Source organism: Watersipora subatra, chromosome 3 (assembly GCF_963576615.1).
Source record: "Watersipora subatra chromosome 3, tzWatSuba1.1, whole genome shotgun sequence".
In the NCBI taxonomy this organism is placed as follows: domain Eukaryota; kingdom Metazoa; phylum Bryozoa; class Gymnolaemata; order Cheilostomatida; family Watersiporidae; genus Watersipora; species Watersipora subatra.
Window position 1 is genome coordinate 56,876,301 of NC_088710.1, and position 24,062 is coordinate 56,900,362.

The 24,062-nt window shown below is 35.1% G+C and overlaps 2 protein-coding genes across 2 annotated transcripts; both read left to right on the forward strand.

Annotated features, from left to right (window-relative positions):
* The first annotated feature begins 21 nt into the window (after positions 1-21).
* LOC137390775 (uncharacterized) lies at positions 22-24,007 on the forward strand. The gene is made up of 23 exons (XM_068077094.1): positions 22-228; positions 1,712-1,914; positions 2,302-2,363; positions 2,823-2,929; positions 3,159-3,287; positions 3,749-3,892; positions 4,499-4,648; positions 6,191-6,268; positions 6,445-6,543; positions 12,143-12,235; positions 12,556-12,627; positions 13,791-13,852; positions 16,240-16,337; positions 17,083-17,203; positions 17,467-17,608; positions 18,221-18,406; positions 18,783-18,999; positions 20,052-20,166; positions 21,268-21,468; positions 21,724-21,862; positions 22,610-22,862; positions 23,092-23,328; positions 23,902-24,007. Exons 1-23 carry the CDS (start codon positions 22-24, stop codon positions 23,982-23,984), a joined length of 3,198 nt encoding a protein of 1,065 aa, XP_067933195.1. The 3' UTR covers positions 23,985-24,007.
* On the forward strand, positions 6,707-10,397 carry LOC137392218 (uncharacterized). Its single transcript, XM_068078875.1, has 4 exons — positions 6,707-6,730; positions 7,094-7,214; positions 8,004-8,207; positions 10,231-10,397. Exons 1-4 carry the CDS (start codon positions 6,707-6,709, stop codon positions 10,395-10,397), a joined length of 516 nt encoding a protein of 171 aa, XP_067934976.1.
* Positions 24,008-24,062: the final 55 nt, after the last annotated feature.

Below are 24,062 nucleotides of genomic sequence, written 5' to 3' on the forward strand. Positions count from 1 at the left end.
TCATGCTAATTTTTGTGCAAAATGGACAACAGCAGGGTTATTACTATGCATATAGCGGCGTTATGCAATGCTGAAACGACAGAACAAGAGTTAGAAGCTTTGGGACTGCTCCATCGACATTTAACTAATTTGCATGTTAGTCACTGCGATCCCGATTTTATTGAAAAGCAATATCTCACACAAAGCAAAACTGTTTTAGAAGAAGGCAATCCATATCCATATTTTGAGGTACGCATACTTTCGTTTGTTTGCAAAGGCAGATAAACTAAAATTCTGCAATAGTGCAATGATGTAGGAACGCTTTAAATAAGTCTTCGAAACAGATATGTAACTAGTTTTAATCCATTATCTGCTTTTAATTTTGTCAAGAATGGCTCAGCTTCTGTGTTGGGCATTAGCAACTATATGTTGTAGTCACAACATACTTATCGTTTAATGACTACCGGGCTCATTGCCAAATTTTGAACTCGGTTATGATTACAAGAAAATCATTTTGATTTTTGTCTTAATGCATATTAAACCAGAACTAAGTATAAACTAAACTAGTCTAAATGACTTATTTTAATTCATTGAATACAGCTGTAGCAAAAGAAGGCTTACAATTATTATTATAAGTAGTAATCTTTTGTGGCGCTAGTATAAGATATAATTTATTAAGATAAACAGTTAAAATTTATTGTGCGATAAAATTAAGTGTGCCATGTGAGCTTTCAACATACATGCTAAGTATTGCTGGAACCCACAATTACCACTTCCAAGGGAAATGCTCAGATATTTTCTGTAATTACTTACTAGGCCTACTATGTCTAACTTCCCTAGAATTTGGAATCAAGTTTATGATAAGGAGTTAGTGTATGAGTTCAATTGATGTACATTTAAAGAATAGTTTTAAATACTGTTTAAAAAATTGATTTTGATTTTTTCAAAATGATTTCTCGAACTTTCAAGTGCTGGCTTAACTGAAAATCATATGTGATCGACAACAAATTCTTTCTTAAGGGTCTATATTAAATTTTGGTTTTACAAAATTGATAAGATATCTGTTATAGTTCAAGTGAGTTATGAAGTTTAAAAATTTATCAGCAAGTCGATCTTTTTTAGTAAAATACCATGAGAAATTGTGAGACTTTTTATCCACTCATTGATCTGTGTTTTTATTTCTTGCTAATATTGTAGCCAACCGTTGACTATTGGTTTCAATTACTTTAATCACCTGTGATCCTCTTTCATTTGATGCCAACGAGACAGCCTATTCTTATTATAGCAGTGCAAGTTATGAACAAACAAAGTAGTGATTTGTGAGGTACATTTAAACTTCTCGATTTTAAAAGTGAATTTATCACTCGTAAAAATTAAAAATAGAAACAAAATTAAGATGTATTAGCATTTTCAGAGCAGAAGTGTCATCACTCTCAGCGACACGTTTTGATTATATATATCAAGCAAGAATTATCAACTAATGAATAAATTGTAAAACATACTAATACTAAATACTGCAATTTTATACATTTGTTTTCACTATGTGTATGCATAATGGGCATAAACTTACTTTTGTTGTAAGTTATACTTACTGCTTATGGTCAATACAATAAAACGGGCTTTTGTGGTTATGAGGACTAGATGGTAGACTAAAAATAAAGCTCTACTTTTCTTCTCTCCTGCTGTCATTGTTCAGTGGATAAGATGTAAAAGTTCTTTCTATGCTTATCAGGTGACAGAGCTGAAGTTTCCAGAGCCATTTACTCTCAAAGACTTTGTGCACTATATCTTCAAGAGACGATATGGTTGGTCAGAGGTTGCCGGTACAGGGCAGACACTCACTGTGCAGAGAATTTCCAGTATTGGGTCATACTCGAAAGATGAGAGTCTCATGAAATCTCGTCTTATAGAACTTTTGGATGAATTTCTAAAATGGTTTGTTAATAAGAAGTAGACTTTAGTATTCATAAAACTATTCAGTGTCATTCCATAATCTAACACTTTTCTTTTATTGATTGTTTTTGTTGCTGTACAAGTATTAAAATACTGTATATATAATTATTCATACACGAGATTTTATTACAAGTCTGTTAATAAATAGTACACTTTTGTATATATGAATCTATATAGTAGTTAGCGTTAATCTACGTAACACTTTACTCTTATTCAAATATAATACTTAAAATAATATTAACGATAATAACACTTAAAATATTATTCGCTTTCTGCTTACATAATTATTTTATTACAATATTGTGGTACTTGTCTGGATTGTTTTAAAATTCTGACCACTTGATACTAATCACACTTAATCAATTGCAGGTTACTTTGCCAGAGGTTCAGTCATGAGCTAATATCTAGTCTTGGTCATACAGTACACCTTGGTAGGTTGAATTTGCTCTCTCTCCAGTCATTGGTTTCAATACTGTTCTTTTTCCCCCTTAATTTAATTTTGTTCGTGAATATTTTTTTCTCACTCTGGCTAGTCGGCTGTGTATTTGCTGTATTATCAGTCTTTGATAAATGGTCTCCAATATGAATAAAAGGGAGTTAAGGATATCTAAGAACAAAAGGAAGTTTAATGCTAGACTATAGTTTACAGTTCTAGCAGCTTCCTTTGTTTGCAGATGCAACGCAGAAAGAGCACTCTTCAAGCTGTTAACCTCATCATGTTTATTGCAAGATAAGGTTAACAGGTTAACATTTATCTCTCAAATTTCTTATTAAGTAGCTTGATTTGAATGCTCAAACAATATTCGGGCAACATAAATGCTTAAATTTATTATAAGTTGGCATGAAACAGTTTTGTGACATCGCATAAGGATGAATATTTTTGCATTTAGCCATGAGTTACCCAGTGATCAGGAAGCAAGCCTTCATACACATTCTCGAGTGGTTTAAGAACGCCTGCACTAAGTTTGAGGAAGAACTTTTCTTTGAGTCGTCAAAGGTAAGCAGCGTCTTGTACCCTGCCTTAGAATCGACTTTCGTAAATGCGAAGTTGTTACTTTTTGGAAAAGTATAGTGTCGGATGTCAAGGTTAGTGTAGTAGTATGTGTTTGCAGTGTATTCAATACATTTTGTTTGTTAGTGTTTTATCTGGTGTAATCAATATTCAATAATATCAATATTCAATATATTCAATATCAATCTATAATCAATATTAATGGTTTTTATAGAGTTTGATTATCCTTGGCCTCACAGATGTCTGGTCAGCCATTAGGTCAGCATGTTCCTCAAGACTAAATGCAATAGCCGATCAGTTTAGCATCCAGCAGCTGGAGTTGTTCTACACTACCCTAGTTCAGGTATGTACCTGTCTACCTTTACTAGATGTGTAAATAAAGGAAGCAAAGCTGCTCGAGCAGATCTTTAATAGTTTTGATATGACTCCTGATACCAGCTCTTCCTTACTTAAACAAAAATATTATTTCTTTATTGCACCAAATAAATAGCTTTAATAAAATAGAAACGCTTACCTTTATCTTGGCTTTCATCATTAGTTTCAACAGTTTTACAAAACATTCATGTTTTTGGATCACGATTTAAAACTTAAAACTCTGCCTAATTAACATTCTTTGGTTTATTCCAATGTAAAAAATCTAAAGATTCTAATTAGTAAAGTTTGAAATTATTTGACCTTTAGTCGACCTTCAAAGTCTCAGGAGCTAATGCTATTAGTTTTTCTCAACTATTATTGATGTTTGGCGATCTTTGCATATTAAACGTCCTGTCATGGCAATGGTAGTTCATTACAACTTCATGGTAGATATGCAAAGATGAACAGAGCAGCTGGCAGGCCAAAGAAGGTGCTGTTATGGGACTCAATGTTATAGTCCGACGATTTCAATGGGTAGGAGCAGAAGATGGTCTTCTGGTTTCAGATTCCTCATCTACTGAGTATTATGTCAAGGTAAAATGTAAATGTTAGTTATAATGTGAATATTTTACTGAGTTGAACATCGCATCAAAACATTGAATATTGTATTCCTTAAACTTTGAACATAGGTAGATAACCTAGATGTACAGTAGACACTCCTACAACGTAAACGATCTGTTCCAGGAACGTTTACGTTATAGGTGTTTTATATTATGCGAACAGTACAATGCATGTATATTGCCTAATCCATTACACTGTTTTTCAAAATTCACCCATTTAGACCTTAAAAAAGGAAAAACTAGACTAAACTTTTTAATTTATTGGCTGTACCACAACTGTAGTATTATTAATTTGTATTGACAACTTTTCTTTTTTTTGCCACTTTCACTTACAAAATTGCTTGCGGTAATTTTACAATAAGTTAGGGGGAGGGAACACTTCCAATGTCAAATTACAATAATTTGTTCATTTTTTTCTAGACAGCAAAGTCTATTCTGCAAAGGATAAATAATAAATATTTTATATGTCTACAATAAAGTAAAACTAAAATTTATTAGTCTATCCATGCGTTTATTCAAGTTATATGACCTTCAAAATATACAGTGAGTTAAATGGACTATACATCTTTCTGTTTTGTAGTTTGGCAAGGAGGCTCTACCGAGTATCCCAGAATTCATCAGCTCAACGCTGCATGATGTAATCTTTTTACTGTTAGCTCACCCTCAGCTCAGTATAAGGGAAAATGCAATCAAGACCTTTTCTTCATACCTATCCCGCTGTGGGCTCCAGGTAGGAGGACACCTGTGTTTACTAGTCATGTGATGCTTCAGTGTCTCAGTAGGATGTTGGATCTAGATCAGAAGTTATACATGCCACAGACTCTCAATACTGTGAGCTATTAATACCGACAGTGGTATGAATAATTCCTTGTGACATGTACAACTTCTGTACTAGTAATCTAGTAGAGATACAATATTCTGACTGTCTAAGAGTGCTGAAGTCATTTGTGATATCCAGGTCACGAAGCTATCCATAGCGATGGTATAAGTGAGACATAAGCTGCTTAGATTTAATAGATTTGGATAACTCTATTAATGCATGCATCTGTATAAATCTCAGTGTCTGTCGTTTGTTCGTGATAGAGTTATAATAACGAAAAGTCTGCCTTACAGAGAACTTGATCTCAGATCAAATCCTCTAGCCAATGATATTGATCTTATCCATTAGACTACAATGTTTAACTGAGTATAGCAATCAATAAGATGAATCAATAAAGACATTCATTACATCAATTAGAATACCATAATGATGTTAACATGATTACTAACTGGCCTCACTAGGTGATTGCGTGGGGAATATAAACAGCTTATAAACAGTTCCAGGTAGATGTAGGTAGTAAGAGGTGAGGTAATGTGATGCTTATAAGCTGTTTTTATTACTCGTGCAACGCAGGGCATTCATCTAGTAGATCTATAAGTTTTCATTTGTGAACACACAGTTCCAGAATGATCAGACTGTTTTTTCTGATCGGATAGTTTTTCCAACTATTTGTGTACTTATCGCAGCATATAAAATCGTAACTCTCTTCTTGTCTGTCAGTTAGCTCTTTTGATCACGTAAATGTCTGTCAGTAAGCTCTTTTGATCATATAGACTGCTGAACCAGTGAACCAAATCTTTTGAAAGTTTTTTTGTAGAGTGCCAACTTATCAGTGTAGGCTTTAGGATTTTTTTTCAAAATTTTGAAAGTATTTACAAAAATTCAACTCAGTTAAATTACAATAAAATTTCTATGAATCGCCTTCTCGAATTCTTACAACTGTGTAGCAAAATTCAAATGACTAATTTTGCTAATTAGGCTGCTCTGAATTATCAAAAACATGCTCAATTGATTCAAACAGGTTAGTAAGGTTCAAATGAATTTGAAAAAGAAGTGGAATGTCGTCTGCTTTATATTTACATTGTTCATTCATGTTCAAACTTTCATTACATTCTGGGTTATTGTTGGTCTCCCTAAATTAATTCGCAAGGATTGAATGTCTAGTTGAGTTTCTGAATTTGCTAGAACTACCAGAAATGTTTCCACACAGCTTAAAGCTAAACATTGGAGCCCTAATCATGCCGGTGTGGAACCTTGATCTTCTTAAACTGTACAATGGTACCAGGTTTATCATTAAACATGTTCTGTCATGTCAAACACATACATGTGTCCTATGAGTTAAATTGATAGTTAGACATGTAGAAAGGTGTTGAAATAATAAGTTTGAAGTTAAGTTCACCCAAACAACGCCGAACATTTCAGCTGGTGTACTGATTGTGATTACTGTTGCAGAGTACCATGTCTCTATTTAACGAGGTCATATCTGCATTGTCCAAGGGAGCCAGTCTCACTACTGACCAGGTGGCACAGGTGAGGCATTCAGTATAAGTATTCCTTACTCTCCGCAATGCAATATTATCGAGAACTAACGACTGGTTGGTGCCCAGTACTTAGAATGGAGTTACTCAGCATTTTTATAAATAAAAAAGCTATATAGTTATGTGTTTAGTATTGTACAAATTTATCTGGTAGACCACCTGTTTCAGCTGACTGAAATGTCTCAGGTAGTGCTCTCACCTAAGTTCTCTTGGATGGACGCTTACCTGGCTGAGGGGATGCTTGGCATGTTTATATTCCTTGTCAAGGTAAGTGATGACAACTCTTACATACATGTAGATGCAGCTAGTGCATCCAATTGGTGCATCAGTACATGACTCTTAGCAATGATATACAGCTCCCCATGGGGGCTGTATATCATTGCTCTTAGGTAAGACAGGCAGTTGTATTTGTTGACCAATGAAAGTTCTAATGGCAAAGTTAGAAGAGTTCAGTGTTCGTTGTATTATTATTATCACCATTATTCTCTAGAAAGAATTACTTTAATATTTTGCGCAAGTTGACAAATGTTTAAAAGTAGAATGTCATGTAGCAAAGGATCAAGTCTATTTGAAGCTTGCACCAAAACTGGCTCGGATGTGTTCTGTTGTTTTGGGTGTTGACGTCCTTTTTACATATTTCTGATTTCAATCTACTCTGATTTTTTCAGCTGATACACTTTCTGACTTTTTAAAAAGAGTGAAGCTAAATTATACCAGTGTTAGATGACAATGTCGCACTTATCAACATCATCCATGAACGTGGACTTACTTGTTGTGAATTCATCTCATATATATCTGACATCATATTTATTTGTAGCTTGTGCCCTCAGATAGTTTGATACCTAAATGGACATTGTGCATGAATACTTTATCTCTCTACCTTATGCACCCAGCATCTACAGTTCGTCAGGCTACTAGCAAAGTCATCAAGTTTATAGGTATGACATCTACTTCTGTGCTGTCTCACATTTTTGGCTAGCAAGGCTCCTTTAAATTTATTCTGGCTATTGAAAAATGGTAATATTCTGTAATAAAAATTGCAAAACTTGATATGGTAAGGATTTCAAGCTAGCCTTAGTTCAATATGATGGCAAAACTAGAAATAGAGGAGGCGAGCACGGAAAAACTCAAGCAAAAATGTTTAGTCCAATTTTTGGTCACTGACAAATGGTATTCAATCGAAAAATAATCTGCTAGTCCAAAAAATAATTACCTTAAAAAAATTCATCTTCCGAGTCCTTCAATTCATTGCAGCATCGTTACACGCTGTCAACACTACAGGTTTGTTTAAGCCATGGCGCACAAGTATATTACATGAAGTATTCAATAATTAATTTGACTGAGCAAAAATTTTACTTTTTCTTATATTTTTAGTTTTGAACTGTGGCTGGGTTTAGGCAGCATTATTATTAAAAGTTTTGTATTCTCTGAATTACAAAAATATTTTTCCTAGGTTCAGTTGCTCTAACGTTTTGTACAGTTCCTAGTAATTAAATAACTATTAAAAAAATATTACTTTAAGCTTGTTGTTAAAAATTAATTAATCAGAAAATTGCACATGCATATTATTATAAACCTTGAAAGAAGAAGAGTTGTGTCAGAGTTTTATTTATCAGGATAAATTTCAATTGTTGCTATAGTAGTTTTCCCTTTATCACACGTGTCTCAATTAGCTAGTTCATACATATAATAATAATAATTTATTGTTATTTTCGTAACTGTTACAGTGGCAAGAGACACAAGTAACCCAGCTATACTCAAGCTTGTGCTCAATTCCCTCAGCTGCCACTGGTCTGTAAATGCTGACCTGCTCTCACAGGACTGTTTGCCTGAGAATTACAGCCATCTTCCGGAGAGCACACAACTCTATCTCAATGCAAATGAATCTAAGAATGTTTCCATCACTTCTCTTCTTTCTCACAATCCATCAGGTGACTACATCACTTTGTTTAAAGCACATAAATTACATAATTTTTTTATTATATATTTCAATACATCAGAGTCTTGGCTATCGAATGAGCCTATATTCAATACACAAAGAATAACAGAACTATGAAAAACGGGGTGTCAAAAGTACGTCCTGCAAAAAAAAACACTTGGCTCAGGTACTCAAAATGTGGCGTCATAATTCTCATTTAGCCTTAGGTCGTCGATCCCTTTCGCTGCTATTGAGGCTGCGTTTTTCTGTGACGTTCGGTGCTGTTAAACCCGGAGACCGCTAATAATAAACTAAGATTCTAGATAATCAACAATGCCCACGATCGTGCTAACGCCCAACCAATACAAACACATGTTCTGGGTTAATTAAAAATGCTTCAATAAATGTACTGTCGTTGATAAAGATAATGAAATCACATCGATTAAATTATGACCTGCGGTTGCGTGGCCCTAGGACTAAATATCAATCGCACTTTCGCGAGATCACGCAATGCTTGAAATTAATTAGTTTCAGTCGTCACCCTTAACATCGCATTAAAAATAAAGAGCTAGTGCATAATATCATCGGGAAAATATAGCATGGTTCTTGGAGTCTGAGGTATTTATCATAGAAATAATATGTACATGGAGAACTAATGACACGGATTCCTTTGTCATCTTCATTCGTTCTCTGGAGTTGTCCTACCTTCGCCTGCCACTAGCATCATTATCGTCACTTTCGTAGTTGATAAATAAGCGGTAAGAGCACACAACAACGAATATGAGAATTGTGACGTCACAATTTTCGAGACTATGCCAGTAAACTTTTTCGCGGTAGAGCTCTGGGGAAATCCTATAAACACCAAACAATGTTTGTCTCACCATGGCAAACAATAGCTCATTCGAAAGCCAAGACTGATGTATTGAAATATACAATAAAAAAAAAAGTAATTTATGTGCTTCAACCTTCAAATCGTCAGCTTCAGCATCGGAAGAAAGGTGACAGTATGCGTGAGAGAGAAATAAATTATGGGATGGAAATCTTGGGCACTTGGGATGGTGAGCTTTCTGTAGCATGCCCTGATAACAGTGGGAAAAGTTGAAACCAGAATATTTGGCTCACTATTAAAAAGTCAATTATAAAATAGAGATCATGTACTTGTCAGCTGAGTTTACGAAGCAAGGCAGACATGTAATATTCATGTGGGTACACCTTCTAACCAGGCAAACAAAATTCTATTTCGGTCATATCTCTACAATTTTCTACAGTCGATCTCTTCGAACAAAGGATTTATCCTTTGTTTCCTGGCCAAAGTTATTATAAATTGTCTTGAATCAAAAAACTGCTTCAAGTTAACACTCTTCTTTTACACTTTTAGTCTCAGACGAAAGTAACAAAATTTTTATTTGCTAAATCAGCAGGCACATTTTATGTCATGCTGCATGTTATTTTAATCCTCAAGTTAGGAGATTGTTTACAATCACAAGCATGCTATTGGTTTTCAATTGTCTCTGAAAGAATCCTAAATAAACTTGGAGAATGTTTATTTGAGAAGATATACATGTTTATATGTATCTACATGCTGTCGGTGCCAAAACTTGTAAGATAAAATTGCTAATCACAATAGTAACTCACAGCGGTAAGACACGGTGGTAAGTCACCGGGATAAGTCATGATGGTATTGTGAGTCTCGAAAGCAGCAAATGGACTTATCTGATCAACATGATATTATAAAGATCATTTACTTGGTTAGTTTATTAAGATACTAAGTTGAAAACGTTATCTCTATTAGTTGTTCCATTTGTCTTGTTTTCTTCTCACTGCTAAATTCATTATTAAACATGGTGTTTTATTAATATTATATCTTTCATTTAATAATAATTAATTTGTTAAACTGTGCTCTTGTTTTGGAATTTTCTTCAGATAGTTGAAAATACAGTATTTTTAGATGTGGTCAATGCTTGCTAGCACATTATTGACTTCAGGTTGTACATCCTTACAATGATGATCCCTTTAGTTTATTATCTATTTTGTAGCAGACATCATTTTAAATTCTCAAGTCTCAAAAACTTGGGAGTGGAGAGAGGGGAGGCTACTAGCTTATGAATTGATCTTTCAATTTCTTGTGAAGAATCACTGGCTATACACATTTGGGGTGTACACTCGAAACGCTCATAGTTGTGGGGACGAATACAAACGGTAATTTCTCTCTTATATATTCAAGCAAAGACTTGTGATGGTTGTGGTCCGTTATGCTGAATCACACTATACAGTTGAAAGGCTATATACCAATAGCTATACATATATTTTTGTATCATTGACTTCTGCGAGCACCATAAACATTTTTATATCCACTAGTTTGCTGTTTTTCAACCTGTTTTTATGTAGGTACCAACTAATATTAACACAGTGTGTCTTCCATAGACGTTAGTTTTTAGGCGAAAACTGATGCACTTGAATCTGGACAGTTGTGAGTGGTATTAATTATGTTATGCTGGTTTCCTGAACTTTTTAAACGTTTAAGATTGATAGTTATTTCGGTGTTTTGTGTCTAAAATACCGCAAAATATCTAAGAGCTGCTGAAGCGCTGCCAAAGTTTTATTGACCTCCGACCTTTAACTGTCACTCACTTAACCCAATGCACAAGCCATGGAATTTGAGATCAATCGTATATAGGATCAGTATTGGCTTATCTGATATTGTGCTTAGGAAAATCTGAACTTTTGTATGATTCGTTGGTTGAATCCTGGTGTTTGAGAGCACAATGAAAGCAGTTTGAGAAATATTCAAGAGATGTTGTTCACGGCTTTAATCAAATCTTACTTATGGATATCTGTGACTCTGTGTTCATTGTAGCTCTGCAGTAAGAGTACATTAGCTATTAAGATCCCAGGGCTATTGCTGGCATGATGGCCATTATAAAGTAATGTATATTCCCTTTCTACAAGTGTTTAAGAAATAAAATGGTGTTAATTAATTCTAGGCATTGTGGCGCCTTACTAGAGTAGTTATGAAGTGGTTTGACTAGTAATTCTAGAATATTCTAAATTCTCTATGTACGTAAACATATATGTACATAGACATATATGTCTATGTACATATATGTACGTAGACAAGGATACTGTAGATCGTAATTTTAATTTAATTTTTTTATTTCAAAATGAGTCCATTTAGTTTTCTTTGGAAGGAAGCTACCAAAAGTACAACAGTGGATAAACAGGAAATATTAATAATGGAGCAATATTTTCAACCATCTAAATGTTGGTAAATAATGTTTTTTCAGTAACTAATACTTGAGTAGTTCTAGTACCGCAGTAACCTTAATAATGACACCCTAGTACTATACTAACCCTAGTAATGATACCTAGTACTATAGTAACCCTAGTAATGACACCCTAGTACTATTATTAGTAACCCTAGTAATGATATCCTAGTACAATAGTAACCCTAGTAATGACACCCTAGTACTATAGTAACCCTAGTAATGACACCCTAGTACTATTATTAGTAACCCTAGTAATGGTATCCTAGTACTATAGTAACCCTATTAATGACACCCTAGTACTATAGTAACCCTAGTAATGACACCCTAGTACTATTATTAGTAACCCTAGTAATGATATCCTAGTACTATAGTAACCCTATTAATGACACCCTAGTACTATAGTAACCCTAGTAATGACACCTTAGTACTATTATTAGTAACCCTAGTAATGATATCCTAGTACTATAGCAACCCTAGTAATGACACCCTAGTACTAAATAGTAACCTTAGTAATGATACCCTAGTACTATAGTAACCCTCGTAATGACACTCTAGCACCATAGTAACCCTAGTAATGACACTCTAGTACTATAGTAACACTAGTAATGATAGCAACATAGTATTTTTCCTTCTGCTGCTCAGGTCATACTCTCCATCCTATCACGAGCTCAAGGCTGGACAGACGTATGGGGGAATATCCTTACAGGCTACCAGTGCCTCTGTGTCAGCAACGGCAGTTAGTGGTGTCTATAACAGGTCATTCAACCTTCGAGAAGTGAGTCTTATGATCGTGGTGACAACTCCTCTAAAACCATCATTTTGTCATCCTTTATTTGAGTTTTTAGCTGTTTGAACTGAATTTATGCAGCAAGAGAATTATCAAAATAAACAAATAGTAGCTACAGCTGATAGTATTTAGTAAGCCACAATGAATTTATTAAATCACCTCATTTTGAGATTTTTCATTCACCGAGTCATCAGTGTTAAATATGCTGCCAATATTTTAGTAATCTTATCATCAATCTATTTTTACCCGCAAATCAATAAATGTGTTTTTTTCTACTTTTATCTGTTTTTTCCTCTCACATTTCTTAGGATGCCACCTCAGCATCTACACCGATAGCTATTACCCGTCGCTGCCAGTCTCCTGATTCTGCTGCACTTTCAGTATGTTTTACACACTTTATTAGTTATACAGTCAAACATGGATAACTCGCCCACGGATAGCTCGAACACATGGTTAATTCGAACGGTTTCTTTGGTCCGTTCCCACGTAATGATAAATTGCTATAGATAACTCGAACTCAACACTGTTAACTCGAACTGTTTTTTGCCCAACGGCTACCGAAACGGTTGTTATCGCTTTAGAAAATCACTTTATTCCAAGCCATAGAGGTAAACCTCAACTTTTCGTAATTCATAAGCGTCGTTATTACCACCATCGGCAAAATATTTTTGTCAACGACTTTTCTAAAGGTTTGGTGAAATTTGATTTATACCAAACATCCGCTTAGCAATCACCCTTCGGAAGCTAGGTAAAGTGAGGTAATCTTGGCATATACTTCAAGAAAAATTGGCAAAATTGATCGTGGGTAAAACGCTCAAAAGAAAAAGATGTCTTTTCTTTTGAGCATTTCAACAACAATCGAGTTTTGCCAATGACAATCTAAAAAAACGTCCTGGCAATAACATCACTTCAAACAACAAACCAATCTCAAGTGATAGAAAAATCTCTATACTTTTTGATAAAAACGTTTTAAACTTTACATTAGAAGCATTTAATTTGAAACAAGCCATTTGTGCTTTTGATTTATATTATAGTTTGTATATGTACATGTATCTACTAATAAATAAGTAAATACATGGACTTGTGACAGTGCTCTGATAACTTGAACGCTCTGATAATTTGAACACTTTCGCTCGGTCCCGTGAAGTTCGAGTTATCCATGTTTGACTGTAGTTACATGACCTTTATTGTTTGTTGTTAATGCTTGTTATCTATTTATCAATAGTGATCAATAGCGATGGTTATTACTGACTGTCACCACTATCAGTTACGAGTGGCAGGCACCATTATCAGTTGCCAGTGACAGTCCTTACTATAAGTTAGTGATCAATTATCAGTTCAAATCATTACATTCGGTTATGGGTAACTATCACTACCATTAGCTAGTAGTGATAGTTACTTGTAGCAGTTATTAGTTATGGCTATAAATATTGCGTGCTGATGAATACGTAGTCGTCTCTCTAGTTTTACAGTAACTGATGTTTAACTGAGTCAGTACACTCCAGGATAAGTTTTATTAAATGTGCCAATAATAACATTTTAGCTTCAACGTCAGCAGCAATTCCAAATGTCAGGAAGTCTACGAGACACTTCATTACGACCAAGGTACAGTATAATCTGCTCAAACAATATATGAATTTGCATATGCTGTTGCATTGTTTTGAGGCTATCTACAGTAGCAAATCATTATACTTATTATAGCTGTTGTCATCATTTATATACTTGTTATCACTGCTGTCATCATCTATATACTTATTATAGCTGCTGTCATCATCTATATACTTATTATAGCTGCTGTCATCATCTATATACTTATTATAGCTGCTGTCATCATCTATATACTTATTATAGCTGGTGTCATTCTCTATATACTTATTATAGCTGCTGTCATCATCTATATACTTATTATAGCTGCTGTCATCATCTATATACTTATTATAGCTGCTGTCATCATCTATATACTTATTATAGCTGCTGTCATCATTTATATACTTATCATAGCTGCTGTCATCATCTATATACTTATTATAGCTGCTGTCATCATCTATATACTTATCATAGCTGCTGTCATCATCTATATACTTATTATAGCTGCTGTCATCATCTATATACTTATCATAGCTGCTGTCATCATCTATATACTTATCATAGCTGCTGTCATCATCTATATACTCATTATAGCTGCTGTCATCCTCTATATACTTATTATTGCTGCTGTCATCATCTATATACTTGTTATCACTGCTGCCATCATCTATATACTTATTATAGCTGCTGTCATCCTCTATATACTTATTGTAGCTGCTGTCATCATCTATATACTTATTATAGCTGCTGTCATCATCTATATACTTATTATAGCTGCTGCCACTACCTTAATAGAGCTGATTTATTTGCATTTTCTCTCACAATAGGTTTAGCTTACCAAGAGGTAGCCTGTCTCCTCAACTGAAACAAAAGCGCCATTTGGGGTAAATGACCTACAATATAGTTGGTAGATGGTACTTGTGGTCTATCCCATTGCACTTTGTATTGACTTGTGCACCACCTTCCGCGTGTGTCAACTTGCTTAGGTTTATGTTATTTTTGTTAGCCATCCATATGATTTTACGCTTTACCCAGCTCTTTCTATCTATTTGTTAAAAATAGTTTAGCTATTCAACATATAGCGCTTGCCTATAAAGTGAGAAAGGGACGTCAATGAAGGCCCCATCTATAGGGGTTCCCTTTTATAGGGATCCCCCCCATAGAAAGGGGGACGTGTTTCTTGTTTAACAGCTTGGCAGCTTAATAAAATGTTTGTATATTTTTCTTTCCGTTTGTGAACAAGTTGGTAACAATGGCACTGTGGAGTGAGCATTGGTGTTACCTGAGAAGTTACCATTCAGTGCTGCCATTACCTAACTTTCTCCGTTCTGCTTGTTTTGAAACGAGTTGGCAACTCACACCGAGTTCTGGTGCAGCATAGACAGTTTTCTGAGCCCAAGTTTGTTTCCGTACCTGTATTGTTCACACTGTAATCTTGCTGTTTCTGAGCACCAGCATTGGACGTTTCTGTGATTTAATTAACGGTCTATTAAGCATCGCTTTTAGATATGTAAGCATTTTAATTACAAATAGCTACTGTACTGGTTTTTTATATTATTTTATCGATAGTGTGGATCGATCAGCCCAGTCATGGCAGCCACGCAAGTCTCTCAGAAGGTATACCGTTGTTGTAGCTATGATTTGTGCTTCGTTTATCCCAACGCTCTAGATTGTAGCTAAGCACAGGAAGCTAGCTTGTTTCTAATATGCTCTAGATGTTTATGCTCTGAACATGCCTTTGATTATAGTCCTCCTTCATCTTATAGCTAAACTGGTATAAAACATGCTTCTCAGGTCTGCACTGATATCTAGTGTGCAGTAAGCATGCAGGCATATTAGACTTCATTGAGTATGCATACTGCCCTGCTGTCATTGCTCACTCTTTCTGTACAAATCTACTTTTGTGTTAAACTGCTCAAAGATTCTGATTCTTTAGTGAGACATATCGTACAGGCTCAGTTTAGTTCTTCGACTATCTATACGCAGTTTACCAATCTCTTGTACAAGCAATGTGATATCTTAATTGATTGTTTAGTAATGGCCATGTGTTTTGTTAACAAGCTGTGATGCAATCGTATTATGTTTTGCTTTGATTTTAGTAGCCTACGTTTATAGAATGAGATACACCTTTAACATTTGTAGTATTATAGCATTTTTATTAAATAGTACTTTTTGGATGAGCTATACCATTAACATTCATAGCATTATATCATCTGTAGTAGCTACTGCTTCTAGGATGAGCCATGCCTTTAACATTTGTAGCATTATAGCATCTTTAGTAGCTAGTGCTTCTAGGATTAGCTATATCTTTAACATTCACAGCATTATAGAACATTTTGCTAACTCATAAACTATTGTCTAGTCACTCGTCCTTATGAAGCAAATTATAACTTGTGCATTTATAGGCGGGCGACCATTGATCATCTCAATCCGGTATCTAAACCCATTCCAGTTCGATATTTTCTCCCGAATGGTGGAACTAATACTGCGCAGAGATCTGCTGGTGAGTGAGAAATCTGCTGTTTTACAAAATCAGTAAAACAGACTATAACTTTTGATAAAAAATTTCATTACTAATAGTTTCGTGCTTGCTGAGAGCAATCTTTAGATAAAATGTTTCTACCAGTTTTGGTTACTTTATATATAGCTAGAACTATTAAAACCACTAAAACTTCATAGCTGGATGATTATGATCGTTAAAGGCTTCATAGAAACATAAGGTTTAAAATTTGATAGTAGAAATTTGCTAGCGTGTCTACAGGCGCTGATGAGACCGACTACACCAAGTATTCCATCACCTGGAGAATACTGAAGCAGTCCATCCCTCTAACTAATGGCTCTAAAAACTGTGCCTTAGGCTACGTCTAAAAAAAAAGTTCTATATCATATACAGGCCATACTTAGCATCATTGAACAAACGTAATGATTTTATCAGGACCTGTTGACACCTGTAACAAATTCATACTGTCCAATTTTGAAACCTGGTGTTTCTATGACGCCTTCAATGAGCATAATCATCAAGCTACAAAGTCTCAGTAGTTTTAATAGTTTTAGCTAGTAGCTATAGTAACCAAAACTGGTAGAAACATTTTATTTGAAGATTGCTCTCAGCACGCATGACACTAATATGCAAAACCGAATTGTTGAAACGGTAGGACACAAATTCGTCGGCAGCAGGCAACTCCAAACCCATTTGAAGTCTGGAATTACAGTGATTATAGCTATAGACTATTGACTGGACTTTTTAGATGGAATGAATGGTATAAACGCCCTGCCACTCCTGACCGCCGTGAGAAGATTTGATGAGTCACTTGGAGAGACTCCATCTGAATCTGATGACTCGAAATTTCAACATTTTGAAGAGGCGGAGTGAGTATTACTGTATCCTGAGAAATGATAGATCTTTGAGCTTCTTCAACAGCGAGAATTAATATTATGGTAATGTAAGGAAGTGAATAGGATCACATATTGGGGAGTGGCTGAAATAAATGCTCAAGAAAAAATTGGAAATGTAAAATTCTGAGGAAGAGAGAGAATTGCCTTAGATCAATTAAATTATGTAGCAAAAATTTCACAGGTATTATTTTAGCTCTCTATATTTAGTTCTTTATGCATTTTTATTCTCTCTGCAGCCCATCAATAGAGATTGAGAGACGAAAACTCCTTGCTAATGCAAGAAAGCTTTCTTTCTCAAAATTGTTACAAAACATTCTCCTTCAAACTGTGGAATGCTTCAATAGTGGTAACTGGGAACTGAAGCGCATGTCTCAACAGGTCAGTCTCTAACAGTAGCATGAATATATATCACTTTATTGGCAACAATTTCATTTAAAATAAAAATGTTTTTCAAATTAGGCCATACAACATTACATTTGAATATTGCATTTGCTAGTGTAAACAAGAACTTGTCTTGTTTCGAATTAGTCATTAGTGTTGGCTTGAATTGGATACCTTAAGTTTTAATTTATTGCTGTTTACAAAACCTTAAAGCACATCTATCAGACGTAAATGTCTTACGCTCCTACCGCTGGCATTGCAATAGATCTTGGTTGGTTGATCCTGATTGGTTGATATGTATAGAAAATATCCTTTGTTATTTGGTTTTCCAGAATGTAATTATATACTCATAAGATCTTATTCTAATACATTTGAATATATTTTTATTTCAAAGCACTTGGTTAATCTATTGGATTACTCCTGCATAATCTGTATAGTTTTGTTATTTTTATTTCAGATTTTGCCGTTATCTTGCAATGCTCATTTACATATTTGGTCTTTATCCTATTTTGCTTAAATTCCGACATGCAGCGGTACTTAGTTTACCCATCAACAGGGCTGCAGGTAATGCAATGTTTTCTTATTCTGTTCCACTTTTAATTGTTGCAGGTGTTTCCAGGACTAGTGGAGGTTTTAAGATGGTATGACATGTCACTGTTGGTCTCCTACTGGAAGAACAATCTATCGACCGAAACTAGTGTGAGGAGCTATGGCGCTTCTCTTTCCTTTCTCTACTCTCTAACCCATGCTGCTAAGCTTTCTTCCCTTTTAAATGATCCTCCAGACAACTGGCAGGTATGGCTCATTCCATGTCTTCAAAATAAACTAAAATCATCTTATTGAGTTCAAATGGGGATTATTAATTGTTGATACATGAAAATATTGAATTATTATTGGAGCTTAAAAATAGGCCTTTCATTTTTTTTCTATGTATTTTTGGTGGCTATACCACAGCTAAAACCACAAGACAGTCTTTCATTTTATGTCAGTTAATAACTCTAAACAAATGAAGATACTGGATTCACCAAAAAGTAGTTTTACATAATTTGAGTGACTCCTAGGTTGAAATTTATCTCTGAAAAATGAACTTTCTTTTGATATTTTGAGGCTAGTAGACATGAAATTTCTATAAATGTGTAAAGTGTGTGTAGGCTAGGCTGCCTGTTGCTAGGACCTGGAGGCATGCAAGAGAGAAGTAAGGAAGATAGTCGATTGCATGCTTGCTGAACTCTCTCACTACATTCCAATTTTTGTTGAGATCATAAAACGTCCGACCATGGACAAGCTGACGGTGATAGCAGTTGAGGTTCTTCTTACCTCATCCACCTTTATGGTATCTGCATCCTCAGTTGAGGTGAGTCGAATATCCGAACATATAAGTGCAAGCTGTCTTCGTTATTCTGTTAACATGGAAGCTATGGCAAGTTGAAATTTGACCTTCCTACCTTTTTGATGGGTCCACATCATTGTTGTAGTTGTTGCTCAGTATTTGCAGTTGCGATTTGCTTTTAGTTTTATTATAAAGTCTTATTATATGCGCCGTAAATGCTCTGTGTTGTTTGATCTGAATGTAAACTATAAGACAAACCTTTGGCCCAAATTTGTACACAAATATTAATATCTAGTAAAATGTTATGCTATCATAGGTAATATGTACAGCATTGGTAAGCTTTAAGGGTGTTTGCTTATGTCAAGGCTTCTGAATGATGAATGAGTCATGGCCATCCTGCAAATACTTCTAAACCATTTCAGTAATGAAATCTCTATTTCTACATTTGATTTAGTCGGTGTGTAGCTGCTTGTAGCACTAAAATATGTTCTGCTATTCTCATGAAAAGTTGGAGATCTGATAGTTACTGCTGTTTTGTGTAAGGCGCTACAAAATGTCCAAGAGCTGTTTTGAAATTAGATGAAGATATCAACAGTAAATAAACTCATATATTTTTTCCATCCACAAAGTACTCAAGCCCATGTTTCCTGCTCAAGTACGCTAACAATCATCCTACCAATTAGTTCCCTTGAATAATACTTTTACAGAAAAAATGTAAATATGTGAGTCTTAGCATCAATATTTTCTACACTACAGCTGGAACCATCAAAAATCTTGCTTTGCGTTCAACATGATATTATTTGTGTCATGACTGTCGCAACAGTATCTGACTGTTTAACACTGATTGGCAAGTCTTTAGGGAAAGATTTTCACAGCCATTTTTTAGGCCAATGCTTACCTACATGACAAATGTGATAATGTTAGAATTGTTCTGATTGGCTATAGACTGCAACATTATTATAAAGTTGAATTCAGAGATTGACATAAGTTTGCTATGTTACATGGCAGCATTTATAGCATTAAGTGGTTTTATGCGTGACTGTTGAGTTTGGTGAGCTGACATCTGACACGCTGTTTAACAGGATGAGCACTCAGCAGCATTGTTGGCAGCTTCTGACTGTATCAAAAATGTGACTGCGTTGAACAATCCTGGAGCAAGGATACAGAAGTACAAACCTGCCAACATGCCACACAGAATCCTTCTTCCTGCAAGTGGTTTTCTCAGGTGATCTGCAAGGCTTTATATTCTCCTTTTTTTCTTTACTCAAACACAAATGCATACAAGTACGTCTGTATGTTTAAGATTTCAAGTTTCAAGCTTAGTTGTCTATTTATAGTCTGTATTTTTTTGCTAATATACATGTATATGAACTTTATTATCACTTACTTTGTATACAAGTGAATGCTATGAAACTTAATTCACAGTTTTATAGTGAAACTAGCTGTGTCTATCGGCGTTGCCCGGGTATTAAAAATCAGCTTACAAACAATGAGAAGTGATGAGATTTGCTTACCACTTGCTGGCAGGCAACTCTCCAGCAAATGGCAGGCCATTGCCAAGTGGCCTGGCACATTGCCAATGGCAAATTTCACTAACCTAGTTAGTAAGCTTCAAATGTCGGTAGGCAATGACATTGTGTCAGCATTGTTACCCAGCTAGGCTATTCTAATAATAGCTATAGCTGGAATGCAGACAGACATACGACATACAGACATAAAACATACTTTGAGAAATATATATGTAGATGAAATATTTCATTTTTTGAAAAATCTTTTACAAAACAAGCTTGAAGGTTTAAAGGAATAATCGTATTTCGTTACATCTATAAAAAATTCATACTGGCATTATATTTATGTCATATAACATTTTATCTTATGTTCATATGTGTTCATGCCATCTCTACATACTTCTATATTTATGTAATAACTTACACATATAATCTTGATGGGACCTTGTCATCTCCAAAAATATTCATGTCATTTTGTTACAAATTCTTTCCATCTCATGTGTTCATGCCATATGTTTAAATTTTTATACTCACTCTTTGTGCTTTCATGTATTCTCTTTATAATTATACTTTAAAAATATTTGTGCCATTCTTATGTACTCATGCCATCTCCTGACATATGTATGGCATCTACATAGTTGCGCAATATATCTATGCGCATTATGCCTTTTAATCATACCATTTCTATGTATTCATGTCATCTCCCATCTAATTACATCATCCGTTCTCTATTTTCTTTGCAATGTTTCATCTATCTGCGCATTGTTGCGCAGCAACAATGTTCCTGGTTCATTCTTGCTATTTTGCTACAATTTCAGCTGCAACGCTTTGACCTCTGACCAACTTGATATGACGCTCAACAACCTGCAGAAGTACATGCTGGAACATATTCATCTCTTGCTGACAGAGTTTGTACGGCAAAATCAAGTTACTGGAACTTACACTTTGCTGCCCTGTCTAATCAAGTTTTTAAAGGGGCAGTATTCCTCTGCCCATACCAATAGGTCTTTTTCTGACAGGTGAGGTGTTGACAAAGAACACCCTAAGGTAAATCTGTTATCTTTTAATAGCTTAAGCATACTGAAGGCTCTTAACAGTGCTAAAACAAAACAATGATAACAGCCATGTTAATTAGGCAGTTAACAGTATTAGTTATGCTACAGGTATGGTAAATTGATAGACACGTTATCAACAAGGAAAGCATATATGTACATATATACATTAGTCCAAATAAAAATTTGTTTACACCAACCTCACTCTCTGTGGTTTTATAGCGCCATTATCATCTTGGACAAACTTTCGCCTCTCATAACCGATTCTGCAGAGGAGAAGATAGATCTGAGCTTGAGAAAAAAGGTGTATGAAGTGAAAAATGACAGTTTCTACGAGCTAATGCTGTGCCTAACTGACAAGGTAGGACAACCACAAAAATATTTTCCCATAAGTAATAGGACAACTGAAACATTTGTGCAACTGACTAAATTGGTAACTATCACAAACTTGCAACCGATAATGCGAGGTGATCAGCTAACTAGCTTCGAAATAGGCAAAGTGCTGATAGGAGGTGTGAACTAATATCATATTGAAAAACAGATTAGTCAATAATAATGTATTGTTGTGCTCAAAACTACAAGTTCTTCAGTCTCATTTAAATCAATAAAAACCATAGCTAAAAAGTGTATAGTTTTTAGACTTGTTGAGGCTAAGTCAGTATCCACTTTTTGGCAGTTATATCCTGAATTATATTAAAGGTTTTATGATATATTTTATCATAAAGTTTGCATCTACAACAGGTCGTCACGACAAAATTTTAATAAAGAAAATTTTATGAAATTAAGATGCAAAGTTAAATTTTCACCCATTTGGATCTCTGTTCATTCACATGATCAGAAGGTTGCTAGTTGTACGCTTTTTTAATATAATAAAGATGGTAATAACAGGGCACTGCGTAATTTAATTATTTCAAGTTATGATTTTATGTCCTAATAACGGTGAAGGCCAGATATGACTTCTAGACAGATCTGCAAATGTTCATCAAGTTAACATCAATATTTTCTGCGTATTCACCTTATTAATGTCTACCAGAGTTAAAGGTTTTGTATCATTGATATTTTATAATAAAACTTAGAGATTCAGATCGATGATATTTAACTGTTGCAGAATGTCGATAAGCATATACTACACTTAGCGTTGGACTGTTTGGCGAGTCTGTTGCAACACGCTGACAGCTGCAGATACATACTGCCACTGTGTAAGGCTATCTGTAGCCAGCTTTCTTCCTCCCAAGACTCGTGCAGTCAGAGCCGGGTCTGCGCAGACAGTCTAGAAATCATGTCTAATGACATCAGAGAGTCAGCAGAGCTGGAACCTTTTGATGACAGCGAGACAGATGATGAGGAAGCTGTTTTACTTGGTACATCATCATACTATATTCACAAACAATAAACGGCTGTTGAAAGAGATGAGCTCTAATGTCATGTCAACCTTTCCTTTTTTTACAGACTTAGTGCATGTGCTAGCGGTGAATTCTGCGCTAATAGCAAGGCGATTACCCTCTATTCTGCTGACATTGTAATCAGAAACATCTCTGAGACACTTCCTGCACTGTTATGCCAATTTTCATGCAGTTTCCACATTTGTAGAAGTTGAGCATCAGGAGTCCTTGGCCTTAACCAACAGCGGAGGAACAGCAGCATCAGGTAGACAAAGTGGTCTCTCTCAGAGGTCAGTGGGAGAGACTAGTGCGGGGCAGTTGTCTCTCCAGTCTGAAGGTGACAGCGATTGGGATAGCTGGGACGAGCAGGAAGAGGAAACGTATGATAAAGAAACCGTGTTTCATGACTTTCTGCAGAAAATTTATGAAATGTTTCAAAGCCAAGGTTAGTCAGTAATTGCACTTTTTTTTACAAAACAACGAATGCAAATCTTATGAGAACGGATATTATTGTATTAGTGTTTCTCTCAACTTTTTTGATAGTTTTCTATGCAGAGATTCGCTCCTACGGCAATGGAAATAACCAATCAAACATTTTTCATACACATTATTAGCTAAAACATGAGACTATTTCAGTGCTATTATACTCGCTCAGGTAGTATTCCAGTTATGCTGCTACGTTAAGTAGGATCAGGCTTCTATCATGTATTCTGAGGTGAAGCATCTTGTAATCACAGCAAAGGTTTACAAGGAATCGCTCTAGACCGACATTCCCGGCAGAGTCAAAGTGACAGCTTACTTTTAGTTATTTATACCTACAAACTAAACAAGGGTTAGACTATAATATATACATAGCGCATAGACCTATAGCGCATAGACCTTTAGCGCATAAACCTATAATGCATAGACCTAGGCATATAACGCTTAGATTAACAAGTATTTATAGATTATGAATGCTTGCAAGGTTTAGTGTAGCAATTATTGTTTAACTAAAATCTAATTCCTTGTTTTGTTGCAGGACGAGTAGATGACTTTCACACAGTGCTCAAGAAACTACCTCAGAGTGAGACAAGGCTCATCAAATCGCTTCTGAAAATATGAGATGCAGTAAAAAAGTTTTATTAACTTATGAAAGTTTTTCTGCTCGTCAATTTATTTTTCTCATTTCTATTTATTAGA

Coding starts and splice junctions, on each gene's coding strand:
- LOC137390775 (XM_068077094.1), top strand. CDS start 22: ATGGACAACAGCAGGGTTATTACTATGCATATAGCGGCGTTATGCAAT. Junction 2,930..3,158: donor TTTTCTTTGAGTCGTCAAAG/GTAAGCAGCGTC, acceptor TGGTTTTTATAG/AGTTTGATTATCCTTGGCCT. Junction 17,204..17,466: donor CAACATTTTGAAGAGGCGGA/GTGAGTATTACT, acceptor TTCTCTCTGCAG/CCCATCAATAGAGATTGAGA.
- LOC137392218 (XM_068078875.1), top strand. CDS start 6,707: ATGGCAAAGTTAGAAGAGTTCAGT. Junction 7,215..8,003: donor CAAAGTCATCAAGTTTATAG/GTATGACATCTA, acceptor TAACTGTTACAG/TGGCAAGAGACACAAGTAAC. Junction 8,208..10,230: donor TCTTTCTCACAATCCATCAG/GTGACTACATCA, acceptor TCTATTTTGTAG/CAGACATCATTTTAAATTCT.